Source organism: Limanda limanda, chromosome 16 (assembly GCF_963576545.1).
Source record: "Limanda limanda chromosome 16, fLimLim1.1, whole genome shotgun sequence".
NCBI lineage: Eukaryota > Metazoa > Chordata > Actinopteri > Pleuronectiformes > Pleuronectidae > Limanda > Limanda limanda.
The window spans coordinates 5,976,967-5,991,908 of NC_083651.1; the positions used below are offsets into that span (position 1 = coordinate 5,976,967).

At 38.7% G+C, this 14,942-nt stretch overlaps 4 protein-coding genes and 1 pseudogene across 7 annotated transcripts; 1 reads left to right on the forward strand and 4 right to left on the reverse strand.

Annotated features, from left to right (window-relative positions):
* Positions 1-2,108: 2,108 nt before the first annotated feature.
* Positions 2,109-2,869, forward strand: LOC133021958 (gamma-crystallin M3-like). Its single transcript, XM_061088970.1, has 3 exons — positions 2,109-2,135; positions 2,259-2,498; positions 2,591-2,869. Exons 1-3 carry the CDS (start codon positions 2,124-2,126, stop codon positions 2,867-2,869), a joined length of 531 nt encoding a protein of 176 aa, XP_060944953.1. The 5' UTR covers positions 2,109-2,123.
* A 2,320-nt stretch (positions 2,870-5,189) lies between these two features.
* LOC133022132 (gamma-crystallin M1-like) lies at positions 5,190-5,934 on the reverse strand. Its single transcript, XM_061089144.1, has 3 exons — positions 5,926-5,934; positions 5,572-5,820; positions 5,190-5,465 (listed from the first exon to the last, which is right to left on the reverse strand). The coding sequence occupies exons 1-3, from the start codon at positions 5,932-5,934 to the stop codon at positions 5,190-5,192; spliced, it is 534 nt and encodes a 177-aa protein (XP_060945127.1).
* A 2,555-nt stretch (positions 5,935-8,489) lies between these two features.
* LOC133022133 (gamma-crystallin M2-like) lies at positions 8,490-9,214 on the reverse strand. Of its 2 annotated transcripts, none has more exons than XM_061089146.1 (3): positions 9,206-9,214; positions 8,851-9,090; positions 8,490-8,762 (listed from the first exon to the last, which is right to left on the reverse strand). In XM_061089146.1, the coding sequence occupies exons 1-3, from the start codon at positions 9,212-9,214 to the stop codon at positions 8,490-8,492; spliced, it is 522 nt and encodes a 173-aa protein (XP_060945129.1). The 2 variants fall into 2 exon arrangements, with proteins under 2 accessions (XP_060945129.1, XP_060945128.1); XM_061089145.1 differs by having other exon boundaries at positions 8,848-9,090.
* Positions 9,215-11,043: 1,829 nt separating this feature from the next.
* Positions 11,044-11,986, reverse strand: LOC133021655 (gamma-crystallin S-1-like; annotated as a pseudogene).
* Positions 11,987-12,671: 685 nt separating this feature from the next.
* LOC133021656 (gamma-crystallin M2-like) lies at positions 12,672-14,010 on the reverse strand. Of its 3 annotated transcripts, none has more exons than XM_061088603.1 (3): positions 14,002-14,010; positions 13,601-13,843; positions 12,672-12,941 (listed from the first exon to the last, which is right to left on the reverse strand). In XM_061088603.1, exons 1-3 carry the CDS (start codon positions 14,008-14,010, stop codon positions 12,672-12,674), a joined length of 522 nt encoding a protein of 173 aa, XP_060944586.1. The 3 variants fall into 3 exon arrangements, with proteins under 3 accessions (XP_060944586.1, XP_060944584.1, XP_060944585.1); XM_061088601.1 differs by having other exon boundaries at positions 12,672-12,944; XM_061088602.1 differs by having other exon boundaries at positions 12,672-12,926; positions 13,583-13,843.
* Between the last annotated feature and the right edge of the window lie 932 nt (positions 14,011-14,942).

Consider the following 14,942-nt stretch of genomic DNA (forward strand, 5'->3'; position numbering starts at 1 on the left):
CGTTAAAAACCAGAGTTTATCTCCAATATTAACCATGAAACTTTAAAAATATGAAGAATTCTTACCAGATATTGGTGGATTTGTTCAGGAAGCAGAGGATCATGGGTTATATCCAGTGTTCAGTTGTGTTTCAGTTCACTGGGACGACTCAGTCAGAGCTCAACATGTTGATAAACTCTGTTTTTTATCTGCATATAAACCACTTCATCGCTCAGACACAGCCCAACAGAATCAGTCACCATATGTGGCTGCAGGGGGCGCTGCTGCTCAGTAGCTACATTGTGTTTCTTTAACATCTGAATATCACGTTTTTAACCCCGTATTTAATATGATACAACACAAACCCACACAAACACTGAAGGTGTCAAAAGTGTTGGAAACCAAAAAACAATCCTGTCGACTTACAGATACGACTCGTTTCTGTCAGTAGAGCAGCTGAGGAAGCTACGTTGGATCGGTTCCAAAATTAATCTAATGTTAGCAACACGAAGAGCTGTTTGATTACATTGTTACTTTTTCTAATATAGCTATACGTAAAATTGTGGTTGTGATACATCGACTCGTAGGCCAGTACGCTCCACTTTAATTCTCGTATGGTTATCCTACAATTATCATACAAATATCGTACAGTTCTTGTAGTTATCGTACAGTTATCATAAAGTTATCATACAGTTATCGTACAGTTCTTGTACAGTTATCGTACAGAAACGAAACAGTTATCGTATAAGTATCATACAGTTATCTTACGGTTATTGTACAGGTATCCCAGAGTTATCGTACAGGTGTCATACAGTTATCATACAGTTATCGTACAGGTATTATACAGTTATCGTATAGGTATCATACAGTTATCGTACAGAAGCAAAACAAACAACAGAGGTCTATATGTTTACTGAGTCAATTCAGGCGTTAAGTTACATTCATGACATTTTAAGGTCAGGAAATTCAATGTTTTATGGAAAAATGCATCTCAACTTATAATTTTGACATTGATTTGTATGTGTTTAATAAAAGATGCTGTATCTGACTGTTTTGTTGTTGCTCAATTATTAACTGGTTTTACAGTGAAATCAAGCGTGTTATGAAGAATAAAATTTTATGTAGATACTTACAAAAATGTGTTGAATTGTTTAGGATCACATGACTTGTGGTTGTGAGTAAATATGAACATGTTTCCAGCTAAAATCCAAACCAATTGACTTAATACTATGGCACAGATTTGAAAGAAAGAATTAAACAATAACACATTTATTAACAACCATAAAGAGCTTGTTTGACTTTAAATAGTTTGTAAAATTGATAATATTTCACATTATCATGTCTATAAAGGTCTTTCCACTCTTTATGAGTTTATTATTATTCAGCTTTTTAAATGCAGCTTAAACAACTTCAGCTTTCAGCTATTTATATCAATAAAATTCATCAATTGATTGAAGATTGAGTTGAGAAAGAATATAGTTTGTTCATATCCATGAAATTCAGAAACAGACTGAGACACAAAAGATTTGTAAAACTAAATGTAGTCAGATTTTGAATGTGCTTATGTGAACAAATTAGATACGAAAGATTTGGAAAAAGACAGCAACACATTATTTGTTTATAATTTTAATTATTAAAAGTCTATTACAAAGTTTAATGTCCTTGAGTTATTTAATTTATTGTGTGAATTTATTTGTTTACTGCTTTTTCGATGCTTTATTGTTCCCAGTGTTCACATTTATAAATTAAAACGCTCACATGCAGGAAACCATCTGATTTATATTAAAGGAATGTTCATGGTTTATTGTTTTTACAGATTTAAAGCATTAGATCAGAGGTAACATGTTTAACGCATCCGTTGAAATAAAGGTAAGTTTGTGGAGAACCTGCTCTGTTGTCCAGCAGCGGTGGACAATGCACAGCGGGGCCTCTTCTCACAACCTGCAACCACCGCAAATCAGCGCATGTCGAAAATCACTTTGAACGGCGGCGTGCACGTGAGCCTCTGCTCCATGCTGCTCTGTCAGGAGTTTGGACAATAGAGTTGTGTATTCTCTCGGCTGTGAGGTCGGATATAAAAGCAGCAGGGGGACGTGGAGAAGAGCGTGCAGTCCATTAGAGCCAAAACATCACAAACTGTAACCATGATGGGAAAGGTGTGAACGGCTCCTCACTTCTTAGAATTTGACATTTATCTAAATAAAAACAAATTGTGATATTTGTATTTTTTCAGCGAGCTGGGTCTAATGGTTTCTTGTTTGTTTTTTATTCCCCTCCAGATCATCTTCTACGAGGACAGGAACTTCCAGGGTCGTTCCTATGAGTCCAGCAGCGACATGAGTGACATGTCCTCCTACCTGAACAGGTGTCACTCCTGCAGGGTGGAGAGCGGCTGCTTCATGGTCTACGACCGCACCAACTACACAGGAAACCAGTTCTTTGTGAGGAGGGGCGAGTACTCCGACTACCAGCGCATGGGCATGAGCGACTGCATCAGGTCCTGCCGCATGATCCCCATGGTACTGACACTTTAAAATAACTTGACCAGAGGAAGCTTGTTTTTGAAGAATGATTTCTGTGATTTCTAATTTGCACTCGTTTTCGTTCTCAGCACCGTGGCCAGTTCAGGATGAAGATCTACGAGAGGGAGAACTTCGGCGGTCAGAGCAACGAGCTGATGGAGGACTGCGAGAACATGCAGGAGCGTTACCGCATGTCCGAGTGCCAGTCCTGCCAGGTGCAGGACGGCCACTGGCTGATGTACGAGCAGCCCAACTACAGAGGCAAGATGATGTACATGAGGCCCGGAGAGTACAGGAGCTTCAGGGACATGGGCATGAGCGGCACCAAGTTCATGAGCATGAAGCGCATCATGGATTCCTGTTATTGAAGCACCCGTGCATAAAAGCAAGGTTTTAAATAAAATCTAAAAAAGAAAAATTCTCTTTTGCATGAATCTGTTACTTAACAACGATAGTTTACAACCTGAACTCACTGGAAACACAAGAGGGAGAATCTAACGCAACAGAAACTTAACATCGGAACATGAAGCTCAAACCATCATGGCAGCAACATCCCATAAACCTGACCTGTCTTTTAAATGATTTGTACAAATAGTATGTTGACTTAGTTATTAGTTTTATACATATACTGATTAATTCAGTTTTTAGCTATTGAGGCAATGATACTTCAGAAGAAATCGTTTATTTGTTCCATGTTTAGGAACAAATATGATTAATGCAATAGCTGCATTTTATTCGTGCATCAATATAATAGACCAGGTAGAAAGAAAGAGTTCATTGAACATGGTGCTTTTCCTTAATGAAACATGTACAGAGACAAACAACAGTCTCCTGTGCACTGAGACTACACATGTTTGTGTTGTGAAAACCAGAGTATGTCAAGAGAGAATCCAATGAATCAATGAATCATTAGAAAATTTGGAAAAATAAAGAAAGGCTTCAAATCTTAGTACAAACAGTTGAGCAAAGACTTAAAAATGCACTTTAATGTACATATTACGTTTATATGACAAACAGAAAAACAAAACATGTTCCTATTGGTAAAATATTTAAGTTTCAGGTGGACCACAGAGGAGAAATCACTGATCAGCCAATTAAACAGAAATAATATTTAAGATTTCAAAGATATATATAAACTAAATATAGTTGCATTTATTCAGATTACATATTTATACATGTAAATGCTGTGTACTCTATACAGTATATAAATGTGTTATATATACAAATATATTTTGTTCGATTTAGTCTTTAACTCTTTGGATAGTTCACAAGTATTTATCACATTATTATTAAATTATAACCTTTGTTCTGATTCAACGAAAGGCTTTAGTTATACTGTTGAATCACAATTAATTAAACTAATACTCTGTAAACTCTGCAACTCAATCAATATAATAGTTTAAAGTCTGTCTCTCTTTTTGTAAGTTTAAAACATATTAAGTATTATTTAAAAGCTTCTCAAAAAGACATTGAAAAACAACTAATTTCCATCAGAATGAACCTGAAACACTTTGTGAGTCACAAAGAGAAACATACAGCATTTTATCTTTTGTCCTTCTGTCAATAGAACAATGAACTTTCAGTTGGAGTCACAAGAATCTTCTGAACCATTTGCTGTTGTAGAAAAAACCTTTGCTGTTGTGGTTTTGTTACAGAGCTAAATATTTAACATGATATTTTTCTTTTTATTAATGTAGAATATCGAAGTGGAAAGAAGCTGCTGGATGAATTCTAATATCTTTGCTAAGGTTTAACAAAGGTTGAGTTTGTCTATAAACCATTGGTACCAACAAGCAAACATCCTGGAGCCAAGTTCAGAACGAGGAATATTTAGAATTTAATCAAATTATGCAGTCGTCATGAGGAAAGTTCTGATTTAACGTTGAGATACCACAAATGTCAACTGCAGGTTAACTGAAAAAAATACTACAAATGGAATACTGTTAAACTGCAACAGTCACATGACATTACAACTCTAACAAATCTAATATTAAGAACTGTTATAACAAACCATCTTCTCCATGGAGGAACTATGAGAACGGGGAACTGGACGAACGGACGAACGAACCTTCTTTTTACAATTTAATATGTCAATTCAATATTTTATCTAAATTGTATATTAGATTTCATATTGTTGATGATATGTATCGTGTACATCTATACAATATATTGTACATTTCAATGTTTTGAATTAGAATTTGTATTTTTCCTCAGTGTTGGTAGTGTACTCCACCAAGAAGGTTCTGTTTAAAACAGTGTTTGGTTGTTTGTTTGTTGTTTATCAGTAAAAACTCCTGGACAAATTACTACCAAACATTTTAGAAGGAGCTTTTTGGTCCAGGAAAGAGCTCATTACATTTTACTGAGGATTCAGATGAGAGGCTGAATTTAGGAATTTCCTTTTTACACTTTTATTAAAATTTCTAAAGTAGGGTGTTTTGATGTTTTTTACTAATAATCTGGAGTTTAATTCATGGATCTTGATGATTTTTTTTAACCAGGCATATTTAGGGAGCTGATTTCTTTGCGTTTGTGCAATTTGGTGCAGCTTGATTGGATTTAAGAGACTATTTGGCTAAGCCTAGTTATTGCGATGTTTTAAGATAAACCACTTGGAGAAAGAAGCTCTTGACAAACATGGTTGTGAATTACAGATCATTTTTATTTACTGAAGTCAAATACAGATGTCTAGCACATGTCGGTGATACGCTTCATGCTCATGAACCTGGTGCCGCTCATGCCCATGTCCCTGAAGCTCCTGTACTCTCCGGGCCTCAGGTACATCATCTTGCCTCTGTAGTTGGGCTGCTCGTACATCAGCCAGTGGCCGTCCTGCACGTTGCTGGACTGGCACTCGGACATGCGGTAACGCTCCTGGATGTTCTCGCAGTCCTCCATCATCTCGTTGCTCTGACCGCCGAAGTTCTCCCTCTCGTAGATCTTCATCCTGAACTGTCCACGGTGCTGTAGGAGGATACAGGGGAAATGTGAGTGAGGTTGTGGTGCAGCCGAAACGCACAAAGTTTAGAATCATGAGGAAAACCAAAGGAATGTGTGTGAGGTCTCTTACGAAGGGAATCATTCTGCAGGATCTGATGGAGTCGATCATCCCCTGGCTCATCATGCGCTGCATGTCGGTGTACTCGCCCCTCCTCATGAAGTACTGCATGCCCATGAAGTTGGGACGCTCGTAGACCATGAAGCAGCCGCTCTCCACCCTGCAGGACTGGCACCTGTTCAGGTAGGAGGTCATGTCAGGGCAGTCGCTCATGCACTCATAGGTGCGGCCCTGGAAGTTCCTCTCCTCGTAGAAAGTGATCTGAAACACGGGGAAAGGATCGTGAAGGTTTAAATGAGGATTCAGTTTGATTTCCCTGGAGGAAAACTGAGAAATATGTGAAAAGATTAGTAAACATCTCATTACCTTGCCCATGATGGTGGTTTAGGTTGTTCCTGGTGGATGGTTCAACTTGCTGTGCTAACTCCATGATTCCAGGGCCTTTTTATACAAAGTCCCAGGGCCCGCAACGTGTTGTTATTCAAATGTAGAAAGCTGCTGAGTTAGCAGTACGACTTTTGCTGAACGGGGCCTATGAATGTGCGTCAATTGTGCTCCATCCATACATTTCTGGCAGCGGCCAAGTGCATTGTCTATTATAAGCAAAAGCTTTATGTGTGGTCCATTCTCAGTCAGAAGGTTCTGCACGTATCGTCTGATCCATCGGGGTGACATCGGGGCCACGTCTCTGACAAACCATGAGACACCCAGAACCTGCACGGATACCCAGTTAGTACCAAGAAATAAATATACTGACTTTGTATTTTTCCATTTTCACAAGTTTCCCTCTATCGGTGAGAAAAAACTTTTAAATCCTGCAGATTAAAAGATTTGATAGTAAACAGGTCAACATGTGTTTAGAGAATCTGTGTTTCCCCAGAATGAAGATCATCAGCTGAAGATACTGTCTCAAAACTGCATTGATGATGTTAAATAACTGAATATCTGTCTTTGGTAACTGGACAATATATATATTTAAATGCTAATGTGTCCAATGTGCTTTTTAAATGATTTAAATATGTTGATTTTATTGTTTACTATGTGAAAACAATACAAATCCAAAAAAAGAAACCAACTTTTTAAGTATGGATGATGCACAAAGGTCGGGAAAGAGGATTTATAGATATGTCATAGTACTGTTTGCAATGAGTTCAGTTAAAGTACATTTTTTGTGTTTTAGTAAATCAGGTGTCTCTCTTAATCCCAAATGTTTTGGCATCACATCGAAATTCTATATATTTATAATAAATATGTGTGTATTTATTAACTGATGTTGATTGAGAGTGAAAACAAGTTGCATGAGAGCCTGTGAAGTGACAGTAAAAATGTATTAACATGAACATATGAGCTGTTTTATAAGTTTATAACTAAACCAGAGTTTGTCAGATCTATACACTGAACTCTACTTTATTAAAACTGATGCATGTGACTGCAGAGATTTAATGAAAATATCGAATGTGAAAACAAAAATCCATCAAATATTGTTCTGATAGATTGGATGTGAACTCAAATGAAAAATTATGTGGATGTGATCATGTGTCTTTTGGTCATTGCTGTGCAGCTGCTGCAGGTTGTGAACTTTGTACACGAGTTGATAAAGATTTACATTAAGTGCTTGTTTAAAATCTTTTGTTGGTTTGTTCTTTCATCTTCTGGCTTTAATTAAATCCATCAGGAAATTGAATATAAAGCATAATAAATATAAACAAAGGAAATGGTAAAAATATCAAATTCGCTGGTAAAATCTATCTGAGAAATCTGGCTTGAAAAAGGTCCCTGTAAATAAATACAAACCACTGAAGGCTAGTGATGGTCCATAAAAACATTTTATTATGCATTATTAATTTGAATAAGTGACCCATTGAGAAATCATGTATAAAAAAAGCTGTGGCTCAAAACATGTGCATGAAACAAACAAACATGTTTGTGAGCGGAGATGAAACATATAAATTCCACATATATGAAATCTTTTCAATAGATTTTTCTATCATTCAGGTTCAGGTTTGATTTAATGTTTATATACCAAATACATGATATTCAGATTTACTGAGAGGAAACATGCATCAATTTTATTTTATTAATAGATTTTTCCTTTTTTGTTGATGGAAACTTGTTTACTCCACTTTCACTAAACACTCGTGGCTCATGAAGAATGAATGAAACAAAACACTAATGCAATCATATAATAATCATATTGAAAAGGAAAACTTAGATCTGCTGTGACTGGAAATCAAGAAGAAAAAGAATCGGGAACTGAAACTGTGATTCGTGCTTTTGTAATGGATTCAAATATATTGTTGTAATTGATTGAATATCAATAGTAGAACATTTTCAATATAATGTTAACAGAAAACTGCAGTTAATATGTGACTTTTTGTTCGAAAAAAACATGAACATAGTTTAATAGCATGTTAAAAGTATTTAAATTTTAAAATTTAGAGGAATTAAAAAACAATTATTGTATTCTTCTTATTAGCAATAAATTAAGGACCTCACTGATTTATCGAGAGGAAATATGGCGCTAATTATTTAAGGATTTATAGTTATTTATAGTATGTAAGTGTGTAATAAAGAAATCTATATAATGATTAATGATTTATACTCCACAGAGAACAGAGGTACAAGTACTACAGAGGAATTGATTGGATCGTTGTTGGGTATTTATTTTTATTCATAATCATTTTTTAAAGTGCATTTTAGCATTCACATTCATCACAGAGTTAATACAACACGTTCTAACCACAAAGTGTGAGCAGCTGGTTCAAGGCTGCTTCTACTCAACTCCAGGCCCCGCAACCAAATCCCCCCCGGCCGTTCAGCGCCGGCTTGAGAGAAACCAATAAAAACACTTTCACAAGGAGGCTTAAAAATTTCCAACATCTTTAATAAACAAAGAGTTTCATATTTACAGCAAGGTGTTCGCTTGATGGCTAAAATTCGGTGACCCTCCTGAAGGAGCCGACGATGGCGCAGGTGGCGCACCAGTCGCGGTACCTCCTGTACTCCCCTTGTCTGAGGAAGTACTGCCTGCCTCTGTAGTTGGGGTACTCGTAGAAGATCCAGTAGCCGTTCATTAAATTACAGGAGTAGACGTGGCGGTGGTGGAAACGGTCAGACACACAGGGACAGTCATCCATGAACTCCATCATGTGGCCGCTGAAGTCCGGCTTCTCGTAGATACGCAATCTGTAGGAGCCTCGATACTGCGGCGCAACGGGAGAGAGAGATCGTGCGGTCAACAGACTTACTCAGAATACGTTCAAACGTAAAACGTGTAGACGGACTCACCACTGGAATCATCCTGCACGAGCGGATGCAGCTGCTGAAGCCCATCCACCTCTGGTAGTCTGGATACTCGCCCCTCCTCATGAAGTACTGGTGGCCCATGAAGTTGGGTCGCTCGTAGATCATGAAGCAGCCGCTCTCCACCCTGATGGAGTTACATCGGCTGAAGTACGAGTGAAGGTCCGTGCAGTCGTTGCCACACTCATAGCTCCGACCCTGGAAGTTCTTGTCCTCGTAAAAGATGATCTGTGAGCAGAGGAAGTTCCAAGTGTCACGCAATGGGTCTGATGACATGAGGACGTTTGTTCCACGTGAAATGATATGACATATAATCTGAGCAGAGAGGAAAAACAGGACTCACCTTGCCCATGGTCTCCGTTGGAGAGATTCCCCATGTTTTCAGGGCTTTTTATACCACCTCTCCACAAACAAAGTATTGTTATTCAAATTCTCCGGTACATGTTTACCTTTTTGTTGCAGCCCAACATTGGGTGAGAAATATGGATTTGTATTGGAAAAAAAAGGGGGATAAATAATTAAGCGGTTTAGTGTTTTGACATGCATGGACAAAGGAAAAGACTAGTATGGTATCCACACATCCAGTGAACAATGGCTGCAGAACAATATGGAAAAGCCCTCTGGCATTAAATATGTTGCGTAACCGCACAGGAAGCCATTCAGTGTGGCGCGGCTCTACCTGAGCAGCTCCACTGCTGATGAATAAGTGTGTTCTGTGCTGTTCCTCCGTGGGCTGCTCCGGACATGAAGCTTTTATTATCCACTGCACAGTCTTGTGATGAACTCTGTGATATCTGCGTGTTTATCAGATGCTCGTGTCAACTTTTATTTCATTTAACGACCTTTAATTCTCAGATGAGCTGCATGTTTTTTTTGTTTAAGTGTCAAGTGACAGTTCTGAATTCTCCTTGAGCCGCCATGTTTCACTCCTTCAGGCATCTTTCCCCTTTTTAAACACTTTATGAAATCTGCATGTTGTCCCGATATCAGGTCAAGATATGCTATTATATATAGTATTATAATTATACATTATAACTTAAACCCTATTTTACTTTATTTTACATTTTTATTTTGTTTAATTCCACTAGAATCCTCCACTAGTTATATAACTCATCTCTTATCTATATTTAATTTCTCATATATACTTACAATGAAATGTTTTTTTATTGTGTCTTATTATAAATACACATATATATAATAAAATAGATAGAGATATAGATATATACATATACAATGCAAATCTCAACTGGATGATTTCTGTGCTAGTTTATGTAGCATGAGCATCGATTATGTTACAATTCTGCCACTAAGTATTAGTTTTACTTTAAACTACTTAATTTATTAGTACTGTACGTTATAAAAGTCTTAACATGTAAATGCATTTCACTGTTTAAATGGTACTGAGGTTGTCAATAATGTTTTTTAATCAGTATTTCATTTATTTTATGACAAATAACTGACATTTGTCATTTAATGGAGGATATTTAAAAGAAGCTGATTTGCAAACATAAAATTTTAATTTACTTTATTAATTTTGAACATTTTATGATTAAAATGTATGTTTTGTAAGGACAACCATAACCTGAATGTGTATGATTCTCATATTTCATAGTTTTATTTTCACATATTTAAGATAGGACAATAATTATTCTCATACTGTTTGTTGTATTATTACTTACTTCACCTGTGTCTGTCCTCAACAAATCATCCTCATCTTCTACTATTTACTTCATATTCATTTCTATATTTCACTTTCCTCTCTCACATTTTCTTTGTTGTGTTTTGTGTTCAACATTAATTGTGCTGATAAATTCTTCCGCCACAGAAACAGGCTGAATCCCATCAGGGGGCAAATGTAGAGGTCAATGTTTCCTTTATGAATACGTGGAGGAGATTAAACTACAGATAAACAGAAGCCATGGTAGATGCATGTGAAAGTGATATTCTCTGTGTTGTGACTGAATAGGAGGGATGTGCATTAACAGCTTTCAGGAGGAGAAGATAGATAATAATTCTGGTCACTGTAAATTCTTGTGATCTGAGGTTCAGACGAGAGTCGACAAACCAAAGCTGAGAACTGGCAAAAAACCCAAAGTACAACATTGACGTTTTATTAAGCAGCTAAAGTTTATTGAGGGAACAGGACAGTTGAACTCGGGTCAGAGATGCATTGAAACACGTTCAGTTGGAGTCAGTGATTCTTCTGAGGGAACCGACCCGCGGGCTGACGCCCCCCCAGTCGCTGTATCTCCTGTACTCCCCGGGCCGCAGGTAGTGCGTCCTGCCCTTGTAGTTGGGCTGATCGTACAGCAGCCAGTGGCCGTCCATCACGTTGCAGGAGTTGAAGTCGGACATGCTGAGGTGGTCCTGCACGTTGGGGCAGTCGTCCACCAGCTCGTGCATCTGGCCGGACATGTCGAAGCGTTCGTAGAGCCTCACCCTGTAGGAACCTCGGTGCTGCCACAGGACAGAAAACTGTTACAATGGTACAAAAACGTTTCTTATTGTTGTCCAGGAATCGTGACTCATACTTAAAGTCTTAATCTACAAAGAACAAGCTCTTAACATCCTAAAAAACACTACATTTATCAATCGTTTATCTATATTCTACCATAACTTTCAAAAGAAAACCTGAAAACCAGAGTTGTGACCTACCTGGGGAATCATACGGCAAGATCTGACGCAGTCGTTGATGCCAATGGTGCGCTGGTTGTCGGAGTACTCCCCTCTCCTCAGGTAGTACTGGTTGCCCATGTAGTTGGGACGCTCGTAGACCATGAAGCAGCCGCTCTCCACCCTGATGGAGTTACATTTGTTGAAGAGGGAGTGAAGGTCGGCGCTGTCGCTGCTGCACTCGTGAGAGCGACCTTGAAAGTTCCTGTCCTCGTAAAAGATGATCTGCGGAAGGAACGGTTGCACAGGATGAATAAACACAATAAACCAGGCAGCGAGTAGAAGGCGTGGGTGAAGCCCCGGCGTTTGATTCCCTCTACCTTGCCCATGGCTGTGTTGGCATCAGACTGCATCGCCGGTGACTGCTGTGCCTGAGCCGAGCCACCGTGCTTTATAAAAACAGAAGAAAGAAAGGGTGGCCGTGTGATTGCACAGCATAAAGTATTGTCATTCAAATATATCCCTCTCAGTGATGATGAATCGGGCTGGTGGGGGGGGGGGGAGTGTGATGAGTTTTTGTTCTTTCCTCCATGTTCATCACAATTTCATCCCGAAAATGCCAGCGTACAATAGAGTGATGGACGGAGGGCGACCTGCATCAGCAAGATCAAACTGATATTTAACAAAGGCCGACACATGATCATCTGCACCATCAATTAGAGAGAACTCGTTCTATAAAATAATCTGGAACGGACATGAAGCAACTTGAACAGGTTGTGATTTTACTTCAGATGAACAACGTACATTTTCCAACACATCAGACATATAATATAAATTATTTTCAATCTTGGTTTCCACCGTTTCCACTGAGTTTTTTCTCAGATCTAAATTGATTATGACAACTCTTTTGATTTCTTTATTATGAAGGTATCTGAAATGTTCTGCTGTTGTTGTTGTTGCTCTTGGTTTCAGGTGAGTTCTTTGCAATGAGTCTTTTCCATGAGTCCGTCCTAATATCAATCGTTCTCATTCTGATTTTGAAAGTCTCTCAGGACACAGGAGTGTTGTTTCAGTCCTGAAAGTACAAAGACAGAGTATTACTGCATCTGTTAGTTGCAGTATTTTGTACTTCCTATCGTCTTGGACACAACTATCTGATCATGAGGTATTTCAGAAGCCTCCACACAGATCTGGGATCAGTAGTCCATGATGCGTCTGATGGAGCCGACCCTGGCGTTCCTGCCCCCCCACTCGCTGAACCTCTTGTAGTCCCCGGGCCGGATCAGGTACATCCGCCCCCTGTAGTGCGGCTGCTCGTAGAAGAGCCAGTTGCCGTTGGCGACGTTGCAGGAGAAGATGTTGTTGACGTGGAATCGGTCCCTGACGCACGGGCAGTCGTCCACCAGGTCCATCATCTGGCCTCCGAACTCGATTCGCTCGTACAGGCGCAAGTTGAACAAGCAGGGCTCCTGGTTAGAGACGGGAATCAGTTAATCAACCAATCAATCGGATTTTATTTGTATGCGATCACATGTTATTTCGTATAAACTGTCTTCTGTCATTTGAGTTTCTGAAAGAAGGATGAAGATTTTATTAAACGTTGAACCTAATCATTGCTAGTAGCGGAATTGTTAGCATAACGCTGATGTTAGCACCTAAGTCTGATGTTATACAGCATTGTTGACGACCTTGTAGCTTTAAGCATTGAGTTACAATTACCAATGTATTTTGTCTTTAGCATATCAAAACAGTTTTTTCACCAAAAATAAAGAAACATCCGACACTGAAACTCAGACTCAAACACGGAGGTAGCTCTCATCAATTGTCGTAAGAAACTCTAATAATTTAATAATGCAACATTTTGTAATATATTGTACTAAACTAGATTTATAACTACAATCATTATTCTGGTTGGAGAAGGGGAATCTTCATCACGTCAACGGCAGCATGATATGATATATGTGTATTTTGCCACCTCTCCACAAAACGTTGTGATATTGTTTTTAACATTTTTGCGTGATCCTGCTAAGTAACAAACAAATGCTAACGAAAACGTAATCTCCTTAGCGTAAGTAGCTAACGTATACGTGTACGTTATTGTGGTTATGTTGAAACTGTGTCTCACCATGAGGATGAGGCGACAGGAGCTGACGGAGTCGCCGATGCCCATCCAGTGATGGAAGTCGGGATACTCCCCCCTCCGCAGGTAGTACTGGTTTCCAGAGTAGTTGGGTTCCTCGTAGATCATGAAGCAGCCGCTCTCCACCCGGACCGAGCTGCAGCAGCTGAGGAGGCACATCAGGTCCGAGCAGTCATCGCTGCACTCGAACTGACGCCCGGAGAAGTTCTCGTCCTCATAGAAGATGATCTAGACGTGGAAATCATAACGTTAAGAGAGCGATGAAATAATTCATAATTTTTTAGCTTAATCGACTTCTCCTCTGGGCCAAATTATTCCACTTCCTTTCAGTCAAACTGTGCAGAGTGAAACCCGGTTTGCCTCCCATCCTGAGCTGTGGTGTTTACCTTCCCCATGTTGCTGTGCTGTGATCATCCAGCTCTTTGAAGACTCCCACCTGTCACATATATAGTGAATGTGTAGTGCAGACTCTGCACGTGTCATTCATATTGTAATAACTGGGAGTTGTTCCTGAAGAGGAGGAACCCACCGATGTTTGTGCAAGTGAGAGCCGGAGTGTGTCGCTCGGTCTTGTGATTTTTTTAATTATGAAACAATGGCTGGTGTTTTTTTTTCGCACTTCTTAAATTACAGCATGGACTTTTAATTTCAACGTTACTGGCATCACTGGATATTATTCACCTCTAACTGTTTTTACTCAATAATTCAAAATTTCAGTTTTATTTTTACAGTGATTTTTGTTTTTATTTCCAAAATAATCGTTTTAAATGTGTCTAATATATCATGTTTTTGTTAATAACATATTTTACAGTGACTTTACCTTATGTATTGTTTTATTATTATCATGTTATAGCAGATATAATCTTTGTTTTACAGTGTAGTACAAACACTCTTATGTGTTCCAACTCTCAACCACTGCCCCCTGGTGGAGATGTATGCTTTTGTCCAGGTAAATAAACAGTATTTGCACAATATGAATGTTTGCATGTAAAAAGTAATAATTTATACATTTTGATTTGCTCACTTATGTTGAAACAAATTAAAACCCTTCGTCCAATGAATCTCTGTTGTGTTGCTTTCATCATGTGATGTGATCAAAGCTCCGGGACATCGACTAAATGGACGATTATGAATAAACCTGAAGATCTGATTGTTGTCTTTGTGTCGGTGGAACGTGACTGAGTGAAATGTGCAGAGAGACTTTGCTTCATCCCTGAAGAGATGACGCTGGAGTCGAACTGTGGCTGAGTGTCAGTGCTTGGAGTATTTTATTCAGTCCGCTGAGGAGGGTCAGGACGTCGGGTCCCGTCACGTCCTCCTGGGAAAA

What these genes read in the sequence shown, in the direction of transcription:
- LOC133021958 (XM_061088970.1), top strand. An exon ending in CCTGCCGCATGATCCCCATG is followed by an intron (nt 2,499 to 2,590) that starts GTACTGACACTT and finishes TTTCGTTCTCAG; the next exon opens with CACCGTGGCCAGTTCAGGAT.
- LOC133021656 (XM_061088601.1), bottom strand. An exon ending in CCTGTCGCCTCATCCTCATG is followed by an intron (nt 12,945 to 13,600) that starts GTGAGACACAGT and finishes GTCTCTAACCAG; the next exon opens with GAGCCCTGCTTGTTCAACTT.
- LOC133022132 (XM_061089144.1), bottom strand. An exon ending in CCTGCAGAATGATTCCCTTC is followed by an intron (nt 5,466 to 5,571) that starts GTAAGAGACCTC and finishes ATCCTCCTACAG; the next exon opens with CACCGTGGACAGTTCAGGAT.
- LOC133022133 (XM_061089145.1), bottom strand. An exon ending in CGTGCAGGATGATTCCAGTG is followed by an intron (nt 8,763 to 8,847) that starts GTGAGTCCGTCT and finishes GTTGCGCCGCAG; the next exon opens with TATCGAGGCTCCTACAGATT.